This window comes from Solanum dulcamara, chromosome 11, assembly GCF_947179165.1.
Source record: "Solanum dulcamara chromosome 11, daSolDulc1.2, whole genome shotgun sequence".
Taxonomy (NCBI): Eukaryota; Viridiplantae; Streptophyta; class Magnoliopsida; order Solanales; family Solanaceae; genus Solanum; species Solanum dulcamara.
In genome coordinates, this window is record NC_077247.1 from 4,586,319 (window position 1) to 4,609,295 (window position 22,977).

The following is a 22,977-nucleotide window of genomic DNA, read 5'->3' on the forward strand; positions in this document are numbered from 1 at the left end:
TCTCCTTTGTTTTATATATATTATTATTATTATTATTAATTCTACTACTACTATTGCTGCTGCAGCTATACTTTCAATTAATTTTTTTTATTACAATATTTATTAATTGTGTCTTAAGATTGCCTAGTGGCCAGTGGCGGATCCACCTTATGCCTAGGGGGTTCATCCGAACCCCCTTCGGCGGAAAATTGTACTATTTATACATGGTTAAAATAATTTTTTATGTATATAAAGTAGATGTCGAACCCCCTTCGACTAGCTCGTGTGTCTAGTTATTTAGATTTTGAACCCCCTTATTTAAAATCCTGGGTCCGCCACTGCTAGTGGCTTTTCATTAGTTTGCCACTTGACTTAACCATATTGTAAATATATATCTATATATAGATAGATAGATAGATAAATAGATGAATATTAATTTAAAGATTCTACTGTAGTAAGTCATTAGTTGGCAAAACGTAATTAGTTGATGAAGTAACGAGCCATTACTTCATATTTTTCAAAATCTAATATTAAACATTATTAATAGGGATAGTATTGTAAAATAGTCATGTCAATATTATTTTTTTAATAGAAATGTCTACTCCAAATATGACAAATAAAAGTGATAGGAGGGAGTAAGATAAACTGATTCAATTAGGAAAATTAAGATGAGTATGTACTTTTCAAAATCTGTCCAAATCCAAATCAAAACATTTCCTAATTAGGAAGGCTTTTTTTTTTGAATTTAGTAATTTATTAAATTTCAATCACTGTCCTATTCATAACTGTAGTTGGAAAATTGATCTAAATTCTAAAATTGGTTACCGTATTAATCTCAACTAAATTTAATTATCTTATGGAAAATTGTTTTTTTATGACAATCAATATTATGCTACGATATACTAAAAATACAATTTTTTGCAGCTCATAATTACATTGAAACAAAATTTAGAAAGAGAGGATTTACATGTATTTATAGTGATTGAGTAATGAATATACCAATATGGGTTTGTGGTACAGTGATGAAATGTTTCATTCGGATACGAGTCCTGAAAATGAAAACATTTCTGTTGGGAGCAACACTACCTCGAATGGACCTTGCAGTGCGCGATTGAGTTTAGTTGGGACTTCATGAGCTCCGAAGGTGGAAAAAAAAAGTAACGAATATAATTAGTAACTAATAAGATAAAAAGTAGTAGAAGATGTTTATGTTAAATATAGGAAACGGTATTGTAATTATAGGAAACGGATGAGCTGAATTTTAGGAAGAGTATACATCCCACTTCTCATTCTTCCGTGATTGTCTCTTCCCTCTACCACTAATATAAATCAACATATGCACCTACAAACCCACGAAACTCACTTTCTATTTGTTTGTTAATTCATTCATTCATTAATATATTAGGCATTGCTTTGGGTTTGGGATCTTGAACCCAAAGAATATAATGGTGAAAAGTGAAGATCAGGAAGATGCTCAAGAATCAACAGAGAAAGCATTCAAGGACGAATGTATTCCCCCATGGCAGAAGCAAATTACATTGAGGGCAATGGTCACTGGATTGATCCTCAGCGTTGTTTTCAATTTCATTGTTTGTAAACTCAATCTCACAACTGGTGTTATTCCTTCTCTCAATGTGGCTGCCGGTCTCCTTGGGTTCGCTGGGATTAGAACATGGACTGCTGTTATTGACGAGTTTGGCATGTTGAAACAGCCATTTACTAGGCAGGAGAATACCGTCATACAAACGTGTGTAGTTGCTTCTTCTGGCATTGCTTTTAGCAGCGGGACAGCAAGTTATATGTTGGGAATGAGTCCATACATAGCATCTCAGGCAGATGCAGGAAATACACCAAATAATACTAAGAAACTTGCTATTAGTTGGATGCTTCCTTATCTTTTTGTTGTTAGCTTTGCCGGTCTCTTCTCAATTGTCGCACTTAGAAAGGTATACATATACATACTTAATTAACTCTCTAAAATTCTTTCTTTCATTCATTCTTTCATAATTAATGTATGTATGTATGTGTGTGTGTATGTTTTCAGATGATGATAATGAAGTACAAGTTGACATATCCAAGTGGAACTGCAACTGCATACCTTATCAATTGTTTCCACACTCCTAAAGGAGCCAAGCTTGCCAAGTAAGTTTATTGCAAAAGTTTCAACTGAGTTCATCAAAATATGCTTCTATATGGTTTGATTTGATTTGATTTAATGTAGGAAACAAGTTAGTTCGTTGTTCCAATCGTTTGGTTTCAGCTTTATATTTGGGGCTGTTCAGTGGATAGTTGCACGTGATGAAGGCTGTGGATTTGGTAGCTTGCATACATTTGGTTCTCAAGCCTATGCCAAAAAGTTCTATTTTGATTTCTCGTCAACATATGTTGGAGTTGGTATGCTTTGCCCCTACATGGTCAACATATCATTGCTAATTGGTGCCATAGTCTCATGGGCTATCATGTGGCCAATGATTGAAGCAAAGAAAGGCGACTGGTACTCTGCTCAATTATCCGCAACAAGTCTTCATGGTATCCAAGGATACAAGGTATTTATCGCAATTGCCATGATGCTTGGAGATGGTCTTTTTCATTTTGCCTACATGTTGGTTGTCACAATCTCAAGCTTCACAAAGAGGAGTCCTCAGATAGATTATTCAGGTGAAGAAGAAGACGACGATCATGACAAGAAGATACGAAACGAGTACTTCTTGAAAGACCAGATCTCCAACTGGGCAGCCGTTGGGGGATATGCTAGTATTGCACTCATATCTATCCTTGTTGTACCCATCATCTTTAACTCGCTCAAATGGTATCACGTTTTGGTTGCCTATTTAATTTCTCCAATTTTGGCCTTTTGTAATTCTTATGGAGCTGGCCTCACTGATTGGTCCCTCGCATCAAATTATGGTAAAATTGCAATTCTTACGTTTAGTTATTGGGTTGGTTTGGAGAATGGTGGAGTCATTGCTGGACTTGCTTCATGTGGTTTGATGATGAGCATATTAGATACAGCTTCTGGCTTGATGGGAGATTTCAAGACTGGTTACTTAACCCTTACATCCCCGTGTTCCATGTTCTTTAGCCAACTCATTGGAACTGCCATGGGTTGTCTCATAACCCCTCTTGTATTCTGGATTTTCAATAGTGCCTATAAATTGGGTGATCCAGAAGGTTCATACCCCGCACCATATGGTCTCATGTATCGTGGAATCGCCTTACTTGGCGTCGAAGGTTTTGGAAGTCTCCCCAAGCATTGCCTCAGGCTCGCTATTTCATTCTTTTTGGCTGCTATACTAATCAACCTAATGACTCAGTTGTTGAAGAACTATGAGACCAAGTATGGAATTTATCGATTCATTCCGAGTCCAATGTGCATGGCCATACCATTTTACCTTGGAGGTTACTTTGCCATTGACATGTGTCTAGGGTCATTGATCCTATTCACTTGGCAAATGTATGATAAGCAGAAAGCAAAAGATTTTGGACCAGCAGTGGCTTCTGGTCTAATATGTGGTGAGTCCTTGTGGGGAATTCCAGCATCCGTCCTTGCTCTAGCTGGTGTGAAAGCTCCCATTTGCATGAAAGTTTAGTCACATAATCATTGTACAGAGTACTTTTATCCCTTCCTCTTTAAGTTTTAGTCTTTTGATTGTCTTTAACAGTCAAAAATGGGTTATTTTAGCTTAAGGTATGTGTATTTTATTATTTACTACTAGCTTTATGACAAGTTGTGTTTCTATATATATATTCTTGTTGTTTTTGAATTTCTAGACCTATTTTAAATTTCGTTGGTGGTATTCTGTAGTTTCTATTTTCTTTATGTAATGAAGATATTAGTCCTGCTTTGTTTTCCAATTATAATAATGTTGTTTTCAATTTTGAGATATGTAAAAACTTCTAATTAATTTTTTAAAACTAATTAACAATAGCAATTTAGCAGATCCTTACATAGTTTTCTTAGAAAAGCTTGAACATTAGAATGACGAAAAAGATATGGAGAACTATCTCCCTGTATGATATAGAGAAAAATAAGATGCTAAAAATAAGATAACAAGTAATAGAAAAAGTTGAATAAAACTAGATCATTGTGAAGTATTCCAGACAATCTATTTACTTTTAACTCTTAAGAGCCAAAGTCTTTAACTACCAGACTGTAAGGATCTAAAATGTTTGTCTTGTCACAGTCTATCCAGGAAGATTTTATTGGGGGAGAAACCAAAGTGCTTGATTCAATCATTGAATTGCTTGTTGATTGATATTCCTACAAATAGAGAAAAATTAAATCTCTGTTTAGTTAGCATTTCTCATTAACAAGAGACTGAGAGTCTGAGACTGAAGATTAGTGAACTGACTAATGTTAGTCAAAGTAAATTTTACTTATTAAGAAGAGAGAATTATTCATACATCATTTGAGGTTTGTATTTATTGGAAGATACCGTCAGAAAATGTGGTGATGAGATGAAGGTTGTTACAAAATGAGTTATCACCAGTTGTGCAAATTGAGTTGTCACCAGCTATATAAAACGAGTTGTTACAGCTGTACAACCTCTTTCTGTTATGATTTGTAATCATATTAGTTGAGAGCACAATTCTCTAGTGTTCTATAATATAGAAGCAGTGTAACAATGTTGAGTAAGCTTTTATAGATCAATAAAATTCTCTCTTCGTTTCTTCTTCTCTGGAAATGGTTTCTCTGTAATCAATGATTGCATAGTGTGAAAATTAACATGGTATTAGAGCAGCGATTCAGTAGATTGAGTTTGTAGGAATCGAATCTAAGAGCAGATGCCATAGCTAGATTCTTGGAAAGGATCTGCCATGGGAGACAATCAACCACAGATTGATACCACACAAATTGACTACACACATCCGCTGCACCTGCAATCATCAGATGGATCAGGAATTGTGTTGATTGGGATGAAATTGACTGGACCAGAGAATTATTCTCTGTGGAGCAGATCAATGAAGCTAGAATTACTAGGAAGGAACAAACTGGTATTCATTGATGGTACGTGAGCGAGAAATTTGTACAAAGGAGAACTTGCAAAGTAGTGGGATCGATGCAATGCCATTGTACTATCGTGGATCAGTAGCACAGTCTCATCAGAGCTGATCTCGAGCATTATATTAGCTTCTAGTGTAAAAAATTCTGGGATAAATTTGTGAGAGGTTTCACAAGTCAAACTTCATGAGAATTTACCAGCTCTACAAGGACATAACTACTCAAATACAAGGTATGGATTATGTTACTAACTACTATTCAAGTTGAAAGATGCATGGAATGAGCTGGATCTTATTACACCTGCTCCTATTTGTGACTGTGAAATCTCAAAGGAGTATGTGAATCATCTGTCATCAACATTTACTTCAGCTTCTCATGGGCTTGAATAAGAGTTTTAGCCATGTTAGGAGTGAAATTTTACTTCGAAATCTTGTACTTACTGTCAATCAAGCATACGCAGTAGTGATTCAGGAAGAAAGCGAAAGGAATCTAGGAACAATTGATTTCAATAGAGACTATCTGAGCCTGTTAGCAGGAAGAGGAAAAGAGTTCAAACCTAAGAAGTTTGGGATCACTAGTGATCACTGTGGTTGTAGAGGACAGTCAAAGGAAACTTGCTTCAAAATTGTAGGATATCCTCATGATATTAAGAGAAAGAAGAAGATGCAGGGGCATGACTCTAGATAATATGCTAATCAAACCTTCTATGAAGAACCTAGTTCTGGAAATATTCACAGGTGATTATCATGTCAACTTGGGAGGCTCAAGTTCAGGATCAGCAAGTGCAAGTAACAGCATTGGAGACTACCATTCAAACGTGGCAGGTATAACTACTTTGCTGTCCACTTTTATGGCAAGTAAGTGGATAATTGATTTTGGAGCTTCACATCATATCACACCCCTTAAAAAACTCCTAAACAATCTTAAGACACTTGACAATCAAAAGACAAGTGGAGTGCAGGTGCCAACTATTGGATGATCTACCATACCACATACAAGAGATGCTATCATACTCAAGAGTCAAACACTCAAAAATGTTCTATATGTACCTGATTTCAAGTTTAGCTTATTGTCGGTTTCAAAGTTGTCTAAGGAACTTAACTGTTCAGTAAATTTTTACCTTGAGTTTTGATTGTTTTAGGGACTCTACAATGGCAAGGTGATGGGAATTGGTAGAGAGCCTGATGGTTTATATTGGCTGCAGCAGGAGGAACCAATAACTGCAGCAGTTTCATTAACGGAAGCAAGGAATTTCACTCTATGGCACCTGAGACTAGGGCATCCTTCAACCTTAGTGATGCAATACATACCCTCTCTGGAAGGAAAAATAAATGAAGTCTCACAAGAGTGCTGCACAGTTTGTCCACTAGCCAAGCAAAGTAGACTCAAATTTCCTAATAGTTCTGCAAAAATAGATGGTATTTTTCAATTAGTGCATGTAGATGTATGGGGAACCTTTAAGGTACCTACTTATGATAGAAAGCTATACTTTTTTCACCATAGTAGATGACTTCAGTAGATATACCTGGACTTGCTTACTTCAGTCTAAATGTGAAGTCATTGTAGTCTTGAAAGATTTCTTGTGTAGAATAAAGAATCATTTAGATGTTTGTGTCAAAGTTCTGAGATCAGATAAAGGGAAGGAGTTTTTCAATTCTCAATGTACTGAGTTATTTTATTCTCTTGGCATTGTTCATCGGAGTAGTTTTCTATACACACCACAACAAAATGGTATTGTGGAGAGAAAACATAGACACATACTTGAGGTAGTTAGAGCTATCAAGTTTCAGAATGGTATACCACATAGGTTTTGGGGTGATTGTGTTTAGACAACAGTGTATTTGATAAACAAGTTGCCTTCCAAAGTTCTTCTTGGGAAATCACCATATGAACTGCTGTATGGTAACCTGCTACCTTAGATCATCTTAGAGTATTTGGATGCATGTGTTTTGCTACTATGTTGCCTGGAGGAGGGAAGTTTGATCCTAGAGCTAGGAAAACTATCTTTCTAGGATATTTGGAGACACAAAAGGGTTACAAATTGTTTGACATGGACTCGGGTACTTTCCTAGTCAGTAGGGATGTGGCTTTCTAGGAAAATATTTTCCTCTTAAAAGGTACAACAAAAGATGCTAATAATATCTTTTGTGATATTCTAGTGACTCCACTCACAATGATTTAGCCCCTCTAGATCTGAGTCCTGCATCCCTACTCCACCTATTATGAACCCTACAGAGCTTCCAGTTGAGGTAGACACAGCTTTACCTCTAACTCCTCCACTTACTCTTGTACTTACATACTTAGACCTTTTAGTTGCACCACAATCCACTTTAGTTGCACCAAATGATACTGTTGAATCAGAGTCTACAAGAAGAACTAGCAGGATACTCAAACAACCACTCTGGATGGAAGACTATGGAACTACTAACAAGAACAAGAAGTTTACAAGATACTCTCTTTATCCTATTGCCAATTAGCTATCATATAATGCCCTTTCACCTTCATATGTGTCATATGTAGCTTCCTTCATAGCATCTGTGGAATCACAGAAGTTCCATGAAGCTTCCAAGGACAAGAGATGGTCCGAAGCAATGCAATAAGAAATCACTTCACTAGAGGATAACAACACATGGAAGTAGTAGATATTTTAACAGGAAAGAAAGCTATAGGGTCAAAATGGGTGTACAAGATAAAATATACTGCAGGTGGAGATGTAGATATATACAAGGCTAGGTTGGTGACAAAGGGATATACACAGAAGGAAGGGCTAGATTATCATGATACTTTCTCACCTGTGGCCAAAATGGTCACAGTGAGAACTGCCAACTGGCTACTCTTCAAAATGGATATTAGTAATGCCTTCTTTCAAGGTGATTTACATCAAAAAGTATGCATGGATATGCCACAAGGTTTTCACAAGCAAGGAGAGAAAAAGAAGGTTTGCAGGTTACTTAAGTCATTATATGGACTTAAACATGCCTTTAGATGGAACATAAAACTAATTGATTCCTTGACTGATAGTAGATACATTCAAAGTGCTTATGATCACTCATTATTTACCAAAATAAATGGAGATGCCCTGGTAATCATCCTTGTATATGTGGATGATTTAATGCTCACAGGAAATGATGCACACCTGATTGATGAGGTGAAATCCACACTACATAAAAACTTCAAGATCAAGGACCTTGGTGATTTGAAGTATTTCCTTGGTATAAAGGTCATGTTGTCAAGAAAGGGTATCATCCTCAACCAAAGGAAGTATTCACTTGAGCTCCTATCAAAAATAGGAATCAATGGTGCTAAACCTGCAGCTACACCTTTAGAGTCAAATAAAAAGTTGACCACAATTGAGTTTGATGTGCAAACAGGACATACTGATGATCCAAAACCACAGGATGTTACAGGTTACCAACGACTGATTGGGAAGTTGATTTACTTAACCATTACTAGACCTGATCTTTATTTTTCTGTACAAGTTCTTAGTTTATGCAATTTCCAAAATAGTCGCACCAAGAAGCTGCCTTAAGGGTACTAAGATATGTAAAAGGAAGCCCAGGACTTGGTCTTTTTTTCCAGCAGGATCCAAGCCACAATTGATTGTGTATTGTGATTCAGATTGGGCTGCATGCCCAAACACAAGAAGGTGTGTGATAGGATATGTAGTGAAGTTAGGGGAAAATCTAATTTCTTGGAAATCAAAGAAGTAACACACTGTAAGTAGAAGCTCTGCAGAAGCTGATTATAGAAGCATGACTGCTGCAGTAGCTGAGACTATTTGAATCACTGGATTGCTCACTTAATTAGGGATTAATGTGACCACACCAGTTCCTCTTTAATATGACAACATGGCATCCATCCAAATTACTTCTAATACCATCTATCATGAAAGGACTAAGCATATTGAGATCAATTGCCATTTTATTAGAGAGAAACTCAAAGATGGTCTCATCAAACCTGAGTTTATTAGCACAACTTCTCTGTTGGCAGATGTGTTCACAAAGGGACTAGGATCTGCACAACATCAGTTTCTTGTCTCAAAGTTGGGAGTACTTAATGCTTTCCACATTCCTGCTTGAGAGGGAGTATTGTCAGATACAGTCAGAGAATGTGGTGATGAGATGAAGGTTGTTACAAAATGAGCTGTCACTAGCTGTGCAAATTGAGTTGTCACCAGCTATATAAAATGAGTTGTCACAGCTGTACATCCTCTTTCTGTTATGATTTGTAATCATATTAGTTGAGAGCACAATTCTCTAGTGTTCTATAATATAGAAGCAGTGTAACAATGTTGAGTAAGCTTTTATAGATCAATAAAATTCTCTCTTCTTTTCTTCTTCTCTGGAAAGAGTTTCCTGTAATTAATGATTGCATAGTGTGAAAATTAACAGTATTAGCAAATCAAATAAACTCAACAATACGCAAAAGTTTTTATAATCAGAGATAAACTACTCTTCAAAGTACGATTCTATTTTTCCAAATCGAGAATCATAGGATAATTTAAACCTGAAAGAGTGAAATTGCAACTATTAACAGACAGTGGGTAAAAAATGCTAGGAGTTCATGTACAGTAACTATTTGCCGCCTTCTGGACCTGATCATCAATATCTTCTTGATACCACAAACAATGTGATAATGGACCTAGTTCTTCCAACAGTCTGTGTCAATCATCAAATTAATTTCACAACATCTCATCACTTTTTGTAATAGTTAGATAAAGTATCACTCATCAGCTCCTTGAGGGGAGTTTTCCTTATATATTAAGAGCTACTTCAATTTTAAAGTTTCCTAACAATTCATGAAGAATCTAATTCAAACACATAGTTTGTAGTATCATTGAATTTGTTTGACTAGTCAGAAAGTGTAATCACATATTAATACGAACTGCACCATATAAAGCCACAGTCTATAATTGCGTACTTGTCATACAAGTTTGTAGTTTGTTTGCTATTCTAATAAGAAATCTTCACAAAAATCTTCACAGAAACTTCGGAGGAATTGGAGAAAAAAGTGTCTGTTTCTTTTCTGATTTGAAATCCTTTTATAATTCTAAAGGGACACAACTTTTCAAATAGTTGTCTCTTTTTTTTTTAATTAATAAATAAATATATAGTATTATATATTAATTATTTATTAATATAGATTCGGGTTGACCCACGTGGATGACCCGGTCCAATTTCCTTCAATTCGAAACCGAAATTAGCTAATTGATAAATTTCCCAATCAGTCTCAGTAACAAGTTCCATGTAGAGTGATTTTGGACTTGGGAGTTCGATCAATAGATAGGCAGTGTTTCATATTCAATTTTCTGCTCAAACTCTCCTCCTTCCCAAACTGATTTCTTATTTCCACTCTCACGGATTGAATCAATGGCTTTGAAACATCTATTTGAACTCTTAATTTAGCAGTGATAGGCCTTGTTTTCGTAGTTGTGGCTTTTATCCATCATCAAGAGGCATTTATGATACATAATTACTTAAAAAAATTTACAAAATATAGTTACATTTTGTGTTTTGTAGCAAGTACATACTACAATACGCTATGATACAATTTTTTCATGCATTTTTAGCTAATACAGTTGATGCTCACTTGATATTCATTTGATACAACTATTCTGCCTGATAAAAACTATAGCTATGTTTCATTAATACACAAATTATAGCTATGTTTCGTAACTACGTTATAAACGATAGAAATTTATGAATCTTACAAGAAAAAGATTTGATTAAATTTTTTGACAATATTTCTAATGGGTTAATTTAGACTATTTATTAGCCCAATTTTTTTTTTTTAAAGGAAAAATAACATGGCGTGGCTACCAGAAATTTATATGGCCCATCATTGGACTATATGTCCCTTTATCATGTAGGTACAAGTCATACATAGAATTATCATTGTCCCATCCTATTAACCCAAAAATTTTAGCAAATTTTAGGCCTACAAAAATTGGCACTTCTAGCCAAAGTTTTCATTGGGATAATTACCTTTTTTGAGTTCTTTTTATAAAATTTTTATTTCTTTTAAACATATTTTTTTATTTATTACCTAGATTATCATATTAGAAAATATTTAACATTTATAGCAATTGTACTATGTATTAAAAGTGAATTATCTATATTATTATAAAGGCACGAATATAAATATTGATTGACCAAAACATCTACTAAAAGTTGATTTACTTATTTGCCCTTTTAAGTTAAAATTTCTTCCATCTAAAAAACTACTAATGGGTATAGATGTAATTTTGTACTAGGTTAAACCAAACATTTTTCTATTAGGACTAAGTTAATTACAAGATACTTATTATCCTACTAATACTATGAGCTTAACACTGAATCTATTTCAAGTAAACTAGGAGCCTAAAGATTATTCAAAATGTTATTTAATTTTTTTTACTTTTCATTAAAAGACTGTCTTTATTCTAATATAGTTTCTGAAAAGTTAAAAAATCCTTTTTGCTTAAAATTGCCGTAGTAATCACATTTAAATTGTATCCTAGCACAAATCTAAATACCATTGCTCTTTTTTAAATTGGATTTTGAGTCCTTCATTGTTTTGCTTAAAATAATTCTATTTTTTGTTTATCATATTTATGACTTCTATTACCGTGAGTCCCTTTTTCTAATTACTTTGTTTTTGTTCTATTTATTGATTTAATAACTTTGTTTTTGTTCTAATTTATTGATTTAATCTTTCATCGTTTGCTTAATTTAATTTGGCAATTCATTTTTCTACTATTGTGTATGAATATTGAATTTTATGTCTCTTAAAGTTTTCTAAGAATTAAGGTTATTTATATAAAATATTTAAATTGAATATTTAAGGTTATTGATTAATGCACATACATAGAAAATTTCTACACATTTAGTAACATTGGTTGACTAAATATTTATTCAAGTAATTATCTTATTCGGCCAAATTTTTGAGACGTCAAAAGTGTTTTCTTTTCTTTTCAAAAGTACTTATTTTAAAAAATTCAATTGTTTGGCCAAAATTTTAGGGGAAAAAATTATTTTCAAGTGGTAGTAGAAACTATTTTTGCAAAAGCTAGAAACATTAGCTTTTTCGAAAATGTACTTTAGAACATTAGTCAAGCACAAGGTATAACTTTTATAGCGAGAGATGACGTATTTCCCAACCTGATTAGTCCAACACAGTCCCTCAACAAAAGTACTTTTGCAAAAATACTTTTCAAAATAAATAGATTTTAGAAGTTGGTCAAATAAAAATCAAGTAGAAATTTTTGAGTGACTATTATTGATTTTTTCTTACATGGGATATTTGTGCAACGCACAAACATAAAGTGAGTAGGAAATTTCTACACGTTGTATAATATTGATCGACCAAAATATTCATTAAATATTGAATGACTTTTATATCCTTAAGGAGTAAATATTTAATAGTTATAACTTTAATTAATTTCAAAGTCCTACATATTTGCATAATAATTAAATAATAATTATTTTTAAAAAAAGTAAATGACAATTTTGTCTATTGTAGAAAAATAGTAAATGATAATTCGATTTATTATAGAGTCTTTGAATAAAGGGAAAAATGTTAGATCGACAATTCAATGAGATACAACATCCTGTCATTAACTTTTTCCCCCTAAATTCAAGATAATTTGAGACCCAACTCCTGGACCTCAGGTCGGATCGAGGTCGAATCTCAATTTGAGCATCGAATCCCGAGTTTGAAATCTTGGTAAGATTTTGGGTGGGTTGAGTCTCGAGTCAGGTGTTAGAGTGGGGTTTTGTGTCGAGTATCTCAGTCAGGTTTCAAATCTAGAGTCGATGTCGGATCCCAGATCAAGTATTGAAGTGGGTTCTTAATCGATTGTTGGTTCGAAAGTTGGATCACGTGATCGGAACCTGATTCGGAAGTCAGGTCCTGAATTTATAGTTAGAGTCGGGTCTTAGGCTGAAAGTCGAAATCAAGTCCTAGGTCAGGAGTCGGGGTCAAATTCCAGTTTGCAACTCAGGTCCAGGGTCTGATGAGGGTCAAGGAGCATCATTCTCAGGTAGTAATTCATCTTTTGATCGTGACTATTTCAATTATGGAGAACCGAGGCACATAAGGAGAGAATGTCCTCACCCCATGGAACAATTTTAGCACCCCAGCAGGCTAGAGCAGTAGTACTCACAGCCAAGGCAGGCAATGGGAGAGGACATCCATAGGGTGGGCGAGGTAAAAAATAGAGAGGCCATGGGGTTCAAGGTAATGGTGGTACAGGTTGAGGAGCAGCACAAGTAGGCATGAAGATGGCCCATCAGGATGACCAGGCTCAGTTCTATGCATTTCGAGCAAGACCATGGTAGAGGCGTCTGACGCAGTGATCACATATGCTATTCTTGTTTGTGATCAGATGACTATTATTTTATTTGATCCGAGGTTTAATTATTCTTATGTGTCCATGAAATATGACTTGGGCTGTGATGCACTATGTGATATACTTGATGCCCCTATTCAGATTTCTACTCCTATTGGAGAGTTAGTCATAGTGACCCCATGTTTATCGTGCTTGTTCTGAGATGTTTATGGAATTCTAGACTTGGATTGACTTAGTGATTTTAGATATGACCAATTTATGACTTGGTTGTCCCCCTATTTTACTGTACTTAATTATAATGCAAAAATTGTGGCTTTAGAGATCCTAGAGAGGGAAATGTTAGAATGGGAAAGAGTGTATAAGCCTAAGCTAGCCAAGGTCATATCTTTTCTCCAAGCTAAAAAAATAGTGGGGCAGGGTTGTTTGGCCTATCTAGCCCATATTCGGAACGTTAATGTAGAGTCTTCCTCTATTGAGTCTATTTCAGTAGTGTGTCAATTTCTAGAAATGTTTTCCTTCAGACTTTCCTGGTGTGCCTCCTGATAGAGACAAACTTCTGTATTGACTTAGAGCTGGGCACTCATCTAATTTCTATTCATCCCTACCATATGGCTCCAGTGGAGTTGAGAAAGCATAAGGCTCAAATTCAAGAACTCCTTGATAAGGGATTCATCCATCCCAGTGCTTCTTCTTAGGGTGCTCCAATGTTGTTTGTTAAGAAAAATGATGGTAGTATAAAAATGTGCATTGACTATCGACAACTGAATAAGGTTACCATAGAAATAAATATCCCTTACCATGTATTGATGACCTTTTTGATCAGTTGCAAGGTGCATCAGTCTTCTCAAAGATTGATCTCAGGTCTGGGTACCATTAATTGAAGATTAGGCTTGAGGATATGCCCAAAACAGCTTTAAGAACCAGGTATGGGAACTATGAATTTTTGGTAATGTCTTTTGGGATGACCAATGCACCTGCAACCTTCATGAGTTTGATGAATGGGGTGGTCCAGACGTTCCAGATTCATTTTTGATCCTGTTTACAGATGATATTTTGGTGTATTTGAAGAATGAACAGGTACATGCAGACCCTCTACGTATTGTCCTAGGTGTTTTTGGAAAACAAAAGTTGTATGTAAAACCATCTAAGTGGGAATTCTGATTGCCTTCAGTTGCCATTTTAGGCCATGTTATTTTAAAGAAAGGGGTAATGGTAGACCCAGAAAAGATTGAGGTAGTTGAGAACTGGGCTCGGCCTAGTTCTGTGACCAAGGTTAGGAGTTTTATGGGACTGGCTAGTTATTACTGTTGGTTCTTGAAGAACTTTGCCTCTATCACTAATCATATGACCAGATTGACTAAAAAGGAAGTGCCATTCGAGTGGATGGACAAATTCGAAGAAAGCTTCCAAAAGCTTAAGACGCTTCTAACCACAACACCTATTTTGACTCTGTCAGTCAAAGGTAAAGACTTTATTATTTATTATGATGCTTCTCATTCAGGTTTGGGTGTTGTGTTGATGCAGGATAAGAACATAGCCTATGCTTCACGACAGTTAAAGGTACATAGAGAATCTATCGGACTCATGACTTGGAGTTGGCAGTGGTAGTGTTTGCATTGATAATCTAGAGGCATTATAGTGTTTAGTAATCATCGCAACTTGCAGCATGTGTTCACCCAAAAAGACTTGAATTTGAGACAACGAAGGTAAATGGAGTTACTCAAATACTATGATATCACCATCCAGTATCATCCTGGTAAGGTTAATATGGTAGCAGATGCATTATGCCCTAAATCGATTATCATGGGTAGTCTAGCCTGTTTGGGAGCCTACAAGGGGCCCCTGGCTAGGGAAATGGCTAGTGTTGATCTAGGGCCTAGTTTGATAGAGGAGATTAAGGCCAAACAGTTTGAAGATGTAAATTTTAATGAAATTAGAGAAAAAGTGTTGATGGGCAAAGCCCAAGATTCAGCACTTGATGAGGTTTGGTAAAAAGGGAAAACTCAGTCCTCACTATATTGTCCATTTTGAAATTCTTAACTGTGTAGGGCCAATGACGTACATATTAGCAGCTACTTGGGAGACCGAGAAAGACATGCGAGACAAGTATCCTCAACTGTTCATCGAAATAGGTACTACTCTATATCTATTCTAGCCCTATTTTCCCTAGTTTGTCACTCGGGGATAAGTGATGGGTAAATTTATATCTATAATGACAACCTATCCCCATACTTATAAATAGGACAATGAGGAAGGAATATGGCCAGAAAACTTTGGGTAGTAACTTCAGAAAAATTTATACTAGGTCAGACTTGAATGAATTCTGAGTCAAGCCAACCCATATCCTAGAACTGCAAGTAATAGGATGTCAAGGTAGAATACTAGCAATATAATCTAAAATAGTAAAGAAATTATAGGAGCATACATGAACAGGCGGAAATAACTAAATATGTACAGAGCTACTAGTAAAAGAGTACAAGTCTCAAAAGTGGACCACAGAAAAATAGAGATTTCTCAAAAAGCAAAACACAAGCAAAATGTATAAATAGAAGTAGACGGGTAAATCCAGGACGCAATGTGCTCACCCTCGCCTCTGATCATGACCCAGCTAGCTCAAATAAATGCCAGTAGCTAGTAATTGGACATGTATCACGAAACAGATACAGAGTGAGTACCAAAAAAATAGGTATCCAATAGGCATCATAGGCCGACTGAGAAAGATAAGCAAAAGTAAACTGAAGTGCTAGTAAATGATCACAACCAAAGACATGGCAAGAAGTAAATTTTGGTATGTTGTTATACCCCACACTTTTGTACATCGGAACATTTTTTTTAGTTTCTCTACAAAGTTTCCATGTGATCCATGTTATCCATGAAGTTCTGTGTGAGTAGTGATGGTTGGAAATAGGTTTAAAGGGATTTGAAAGGAGTTGGAGGCCAAATAATGAATCATGGTAATCGACCTACTTGTGTAAGCTACCGACTTGGATATCTTACATAATTTAAGCTACTTGAGTACATGTCAAGCTTAAGTAGCAAGGATCACATAGGTTCTTAAGGTAAGACTAGCTTACAAACCTACAAAAAAGAGTAAGTAGGTGATGCACCTACTTGGAATGAGTAGGTGATGCACCTACTTGGTATGAGTAGGTGATGCACCTACTTGGTATGAGTAGGTGGTGCACCTACTAAGGTGGACCCCACCAAGACACATGGCAGTAGCTGGGTGGGTACATGGATGAAGTGGATGCATAGGAGTTGGACATGTGTCACCCTTAGGGGTTGACGGGTGTCACTATCAAAGGTGGTGTATATATGTCTAAACTAATGACTAAGGGTTTCATTTTCTCATCTTCAACCTTAACAACCCTAGAGATAAAGAAAGAGAGTGTCATGGCTATAGCTGCAGCAAGGTGAGGCCTCAAATCTTGATCCATAAATTAATTATCTAAGGTATTGTTCGATCAAATAAAGGTTATTAACAATATAAATTAATCATTGGGGCAGCCAAAAGGTCCAATGCGAAGACATCAACTTTCTGCCGAGTTGAGAAGCCAAGTTGCTAAGGTAAGATTTCTTCTTTTCAAATTAGAGTTAATGATGTTGTAATGGAAATATTACTTTGTATTAGGTAGGGTTAGAGGTAGGAATATTACATGGTTATTGTTGACGTTGTAAATGGACAGAATTGAAGTTCTTCTAGTTGGATTAAAGTTTGATTAGTGTTGTCATTATTGTGGTATTGAATTTGAAGGTAATTTGTGTATGTTGAAGGGATGGAAACATAGTCATGGATGAGTATAAGTTCTTCTGTTCATAGCCACGTTATGCTTATTTTTGTGTGGTTGTGATCTTATGAAGTAAAGATCGAAAACCGTATTTTGATGTTGTGGTTTTGGGTAGGCTGTTTGGAACTTGTATTGAATGATATTGAGGTAGTTTTATTGTATATGGATGGTGGTTGTTGTTGTTGGTGTGGCTGTTCTAATCGCAGGTTAATTGGAAGTCCGAATTGGCGAGTTATATAGGGAAATGTTGCCCGATTTCCGTTAACTTCTTAGCTAATCAATATACTAATCAAGAAGTGTGAATGAGAAACTGATTCCTATAGGTAATTGGTTGTAGATTCATAAGCTAGAAAGTGGTAGTTTATTAATAATAGTGTTACTTTTGTGCTAAATAGGTTGAAGGGGTAACAAAACAAGCTTGGTTACGGTTGATCTATAACAGGTATGTAAAGCTTATCCCTTCTTTCTTTTGGCATGTCTTAGACGTAAGTGATGAATGATATGAGCTTTGGGGTAATTCCATTCATAAGTTCTAAACATGATTCATGATCCTTATTCACTTCTAGGATAGATTTTGACTCTATCTGACAAAAACATATCAAAATAAAGAATAAGAAAGGTCCCTTAGATTTATTTGTGACCTCAGGAGCTTACTTCGAGTATTTATGACTCTGGTGGCAACACATGACAGGCGAATGACATGATTCTCGAGGAGTTACACGACGGCCATGTGATGGATGCATCAAATAGATGCAAGGGTGGATGACTCAGTAGGTCCTTGTATGGACTGATTGTGTTCCCAAACCCGGATGTAGTTCTCAGAATACTAAGAGCTTAGAAAATCATACAAGTCCTACTTGCCCTGACCACCCAAAAAAAGGCTATTTCTTATTTATGATGGGGACCTTGCTGGCGATCTCGCCTAGCTGCACGACGCTTGTATTGCTATCCTACAACCCCGTTCTACGACGAAACCTAGAAATCAATCACTGATCCAATTTGAGTACCGATTTGATCTGAGCTCTTGGAATTGGAATAAAATCGGCAGCGGATCACGAAATCTTGGTGATCTTCTCTATCTAATGAATGGGGAGTCCTCTTTAAAATCGCCCTCCTTCCATCCACGAAGCTGAGGCGGGAGAAAAAGCGTAATTCCGGAGCTATCTGCATCGAGTGTTTCGATTGAAAGAGGAAGGGAGAGAACTCAAATGCCAGCACAGAAATAGAAAGAGTCATGCTTCAAAGTGGAAGAGTGATTTTCCGAGCTCAAAAATTCGTGGAAATACGATCCATAACTTCACGGCCACAGAGAAATTTCGATCCGAACCTCGATACCACATTCATCAAAAAGATATGGACATCTCTCTAGGTTGTGCCGCTTTCAGTTAGTGTTCATTGCTGAGTGATCGCTCGCTATCTGGCTGGAAAAGATGGTCCGGAAGCTTCCTGTTAAAACTCTTAAAGTAGTTGAGCTACTACCCTCAAGCCTTCTATATGCTGAATAGTAATTGGATGTATAAACTCCTATACCTAGAGGCTCTACGATGACAAATGTGTTTGATTTCATAAGTTTTTTAGCATTATGTGGATACATGTCTATGATTCCTGAGGCTCCACTAGCTATGGTCCATAGTGGCATTCAGAGGGTACTTGAGTGTTTACTACCCTGATCTTCAAGTGATGGTTTACTTTGGTTATTCTATTGATTCTCAGATGACAATTTGATTGTATACCATTGTTTGTAATACTCTACTCGTGCATACTATTAATATATCTTTCACTGAGTTCCAGGCCAGGTATGTTATCGTGCACAACTTCACTATATCTTCACCGAGTCCCTCTTTAGAGGGCAAAGTATGGTATGATATATGTATATGATGACATAATGATGCACTGACATAGTTATGGCACCGAGCCCCATAATGGGCTGGGTACGGTATAAGTGTACACTACTTTATTCACCGAGTCCCTCACTAAGGGCCGGGTAAGGTATATATATGCATATGATGATATACATGACTTCATTTCTTAAGATGCAGGTACAGTGATTTGTTAATTGTTATACTTGTCTCCTGCATCCCTATTTCATCTGTAATCTCCTTGTGGTATTTTATGCTTTATATAATCAGTACGTATTCTGTGATGACCCCCTTTTTTTGGGGGGGGGGAGGGGAAGCATTTCATGCCCGCAGGTATAGACACATGTTTTGGGGATCTGCCAGCTTAAGATTTCCACTCAGCGAATTTGGAAGTGCTTCATTGTACCATAGTCCAGCTTTTTATACTGATCTTTTAATGTATATATTCATTTATTCAGGGGTACGGCGGGGGACCTCTCCTGCCATATGATACCGCTGACACTCTTAGAGGTTTGTAGACATATGTGTGGATTGTGTGTATATGTATTCGATTGTGTCCATATAACTTATGTTTTGGGACGTTCCTATTCATAGTATCGATCTTGTCGGCTCGTGTATATGTCTATAACAGGACAACCCCACGTGCCATGAAAACCTCATCGGCTCATGTACTATGTTACCTATTGATAAGTTGTGACTTTTTGGGAGATAGGTTATGGGATAACCTTCTATTTACTTAAGTTCTAAATTATGCGTGGTTTACTTATAGTTAGCAGGGGTGTACGAGAGTGTCCAGCTTGGACACCAGTCGCAGCTTACGGGGTTAGGTCATGACATATATACACGAGCGTACTTAACAAACAAAGAAAAATAATCTACCTAAATCTGTCGAGCTTCCATAAACCCGATGGGTGCACTCATGCACACGTATAAGGTAACAACCCGAATGGACCCCCATAAGTTCGACAGGAAAAAACAAAAACTGAAGTAAAATAAACGATGACAAAAAGATTATAATAATATCACCATTTCCTGGACTTGAATAGAACTATTCGCAAACTCTAATACCTCCAACCAAACCTGAGAGCAGATGAAGACTTAAAGCGAAGATTCATCAGGGAATCAGGAATTGAACCATATGTAAGCTGGACAACAGACTTCAATCGGGTAACTATAGCTATTGAGTCGACATGAGTAAGCTAGACCATAGACTGCAACCGGGTAACTGTAGCCAAGGGGTCAAACACAGGTAAGCTAGATCTCAGACTTCAACCGTGTAACTATAGCTAAGTAACCTAAACACAAGTAAGCTAAACCACGGACTTCAATCGGGTAATTGTAGCCAAGGAACCGAATATAAGTAAACTGTCCACGGGCTTGAAATGGGTATCTGTAGCTAAGGGTTCAAACCAAATAAGAATCAGTGACCAATCGAGCATCATGGGGAGCATCTCCAAACCGAGTGCCATTAGTATATCATTCCCATCCAAACCATATACAACTAGAATCATTACGAAATCTCCCAAAATCAAGAACCAATCAATACTAGACCGTTAGGAGGATAGGGCTATATGGAGGTAAGGTCACAATCTGTGCTACTATCTAGATAAGGCTCAGACTATCAGACTCAAGTCTGCTATATCAGTCTACAGTAAGCTAACTGTCCGAAATGACGTCGGAGAAATTCTAAGCCCAATGAAAAAAAAACACAAGTTTAAGGCAATAGCTCATCTAAGCCTAGACAAAGGCCCAACATGCTTTCAAACATATGACCATAGAAAAAATATACAACACAGGGCGTGGATGAACACCAATAGTAGGAATCATGCTTAAATAGTCCAATAATTTCCTAAAATAGCGCCTAGGACATGAATTATAGAAATTTAGCATGCTCGACACCCCAACCCTTCCAACGTATACAATTTAATATACAATTGGATAAACATGCTCAATCTCACGATGGGAAAATCGTAGCATACCTATAGGCTGACTGTGCATGCTCTAACTCATGAAACCGAAGGTTTTTCCTTCCGAACGGCCTCTGAATGCTTCTAGGCTATCACAATAGAATCACAACATTAATACGGTCGTCATGACACTAAAATTATCGAATTCGAAGATGTGCCAATTTTAGAGTCAAAAATTGAGAATTGTGAGACCCACTTTATAATTCATAGAATTGACTCTAAGAATAGGCTCCAACTACTACCCCAGCTCATGTTATTACAAGGAACACAATTTACACATCAAAGTATCCCCAAACCTAACATTCACAAGTGATCAACTACCAAGCCCAAGAACACTAAAAATGTAGGAAAGAGGGGAAATTATCTCAAAGGAAGCCTCAACTCCTAATTCTTAATATACCACTAGGTTTCCCTAAACAATCTACACAAGTTAGCCTTTTAAATCGACCAAATCAACAAGGAATTGAAGGAGAAAATAAGGTTTGAAGTTGATTTAAAATCTGGAAATGGGGTCTTATGAATGACCCTCAGGTGTCGCAAAAGAAACCACCCGATGATCGCTTAAGCGACACCCACCTAAAAGGTGGGCATTGCTTCAGTGAAGTTTGGTTGCTTAAGTGACCAGTCACTTTAGTGATAAAGCCGTCGCTTAAGCGACACCCGCCCAAGAGGGCTGGCCGCATTAGCGACCAGGGGTCGCTTAAGCGATGGCACCAAACATAGTTGGTGTAAGAAAGATCTTAGCATGACAAATCCTCTGATGGGGTGCTCGAGATTTATTTAGAACCCCATGTTAATAAATAAGATATACTACCCCACCAAATTTGATATTCCGGACTCAATGGCGCATTCAAAATTCCTATTCAAGGTCATTTTAATGAAAAGTAGGTCCCACATCCAAGTGCCATTTTGAGCCTATTTCCATAACAGGCCTCGGTATTAGACCAGAATCGCTAAAAGCGAATGAAAGGTCATTCTTGACCAAACTTGACATTTTGAAGCTAACCGCTCTGTCAGAATTTTCATCCGAGCTCATTTTCCAAGAATGTTCACCCAAGTCAACTATAGGCCAAATTTCAAATGAGCCAAATGGTTCTAAACCTGTATTAATTGCCTCAGTACTCGTGTTGACCATGCTACTAGCCTAATTTGGCCATTCCGGAACTGATGGACCCTTTAGAATTTCATTCTAAGGTCGTTTTCCTAAAGTTATGACCGAAGTCAATGTTTCAAGTTATAAAAGCTCTAAAATAGGGAAATGGGCCTCAAACCTGAACAAATGATAAGTTGACTGAACTGTCAGTTCTAGCAAGCCATAAATAACTTGGCATCGCTATAGGAATGCTCTAAACAATGGAATAAATGCTTAAATTCAAAAATGACCTTGAGAGTCATTACATCTATGATAGGTGATGGATCGAATCGGTAATTTAAGTTAGTTAGCTTATAGAAAAGATAATACAGAGCATTTACGGCTTTACCGAATTGCATTTAGGTGAGTAAAACTCCCAAAATTGAACTAGTACTGAAAGGTAAAATTTAAGATGTTGTGGGAAGGGGATGCGTTGTGAAATGGGAGTTCGGAGCTCATGTTCCAAACTCTCTATTTTTTGTACAACATGCCAGAGCGGGATTTATCTCGCTATAATGGGGCCGCCAGAGATGGAATATCCTGCTATAGCGGCGCAGTCGCGACTTAAAGATAGGGAAAAACTCTAGAATGGTTATTTTGACTCCCACTTGGTTCTTAAGAGACCAAAAACAACCTAGGGAAAATTCGTGTTGATTTCCACTTTATTTTATGTCTAAAGTAAGTAAATCATCCCTTATTTCATAATTTGATTCATAGAACCTAGAAACTATAGGTGATAATCATTGGGGGAGGGTTTTGAACTGAAACTAATAGTGGAAAATAGTCTTAGGGTAGGGTTAGGATCATGGGTTTTAGACTAGGAGGGGAAGTGTGTTATAATTCATGTGAATTAGGCCATTATATTGATATTTTATGTATATGTGACTTGTTTTAGACTAAGAACAAGTAGAACGAACCCAG

At 36.6% G+C, this 22,977-nt stretch overlaps 1 protein-coding gene and 1 long non-coding RNA gene across 2 annotated transcripts; one reads left to right on the forward strand and one right to left on the reverse strand.

The window, feature by feature from the left end:
• Window positions 1-1,231: 1,231 nt before the first annotated feature.
• On the forward strand, window positions 1,232-3,741 carry LOC129873503 (probable metal-nicotianamine transporter YSL7). The gene is made up of 3 exons (XM_055948613.1): window positions 1,232-1,925; window positions 2,024-2,121; window positions 2,201-3,741. Exons 1-3 carry the CDS (start codon window positions 1,425-1,427, stop codon window positions 3,567-3,569), a joined length of 1,968 nt encoding a protein of 655 aa, XP_055804588.1. The 5' UTR covers window positions 1,232-1,424; the 3' UTR covers window positions 3,570-3,741.
• Window positions 3,742-3,916: 175 nt separating this feature from the next.
• On the reverse strand, window positions 3,917-9,344 carry LOC129875167 (uncharacterized). The gene is made up of 3 exons (XR_008763083.1): window positions 8,939-9,344; window positions 4,384-4,531; window positions 3,917-4,240 (listed from the first exon to the last, which is right to left on the reverse strand). It is a non-coding gene; the product is annotated as an uncharacterized LOC129875167 (long non-coding RNA).
• Between the last annotated feature and the right edge of the window lie 13,633 nt (window positions 9,345-22,977).

Bases quoted from the DNA above. Each gene is read 5' to 3' on its own strand.
- LOC129873503 (XM_055948613.1), top strand. From the start codon at position 1,425: ATGGTGAAAAGTGAAGATCAGGAAGATGCTCAAGAATCAACAGAGAAA. The intron at 1,926-2,023 runs GTATACATATAC...GTATGTTTTCAG, and splicing joins CAATTGTCGCACTTAGAAAG to ATGATGATAATGAAGTACAA. The intron at 2,122-2,200 runs GTAAGTTTATTG...GATTTAATGTAG, and splicing joins AAAGGAGCCAAGCTTGCCAA to GAAACAAGTTAGTTCGTTGT.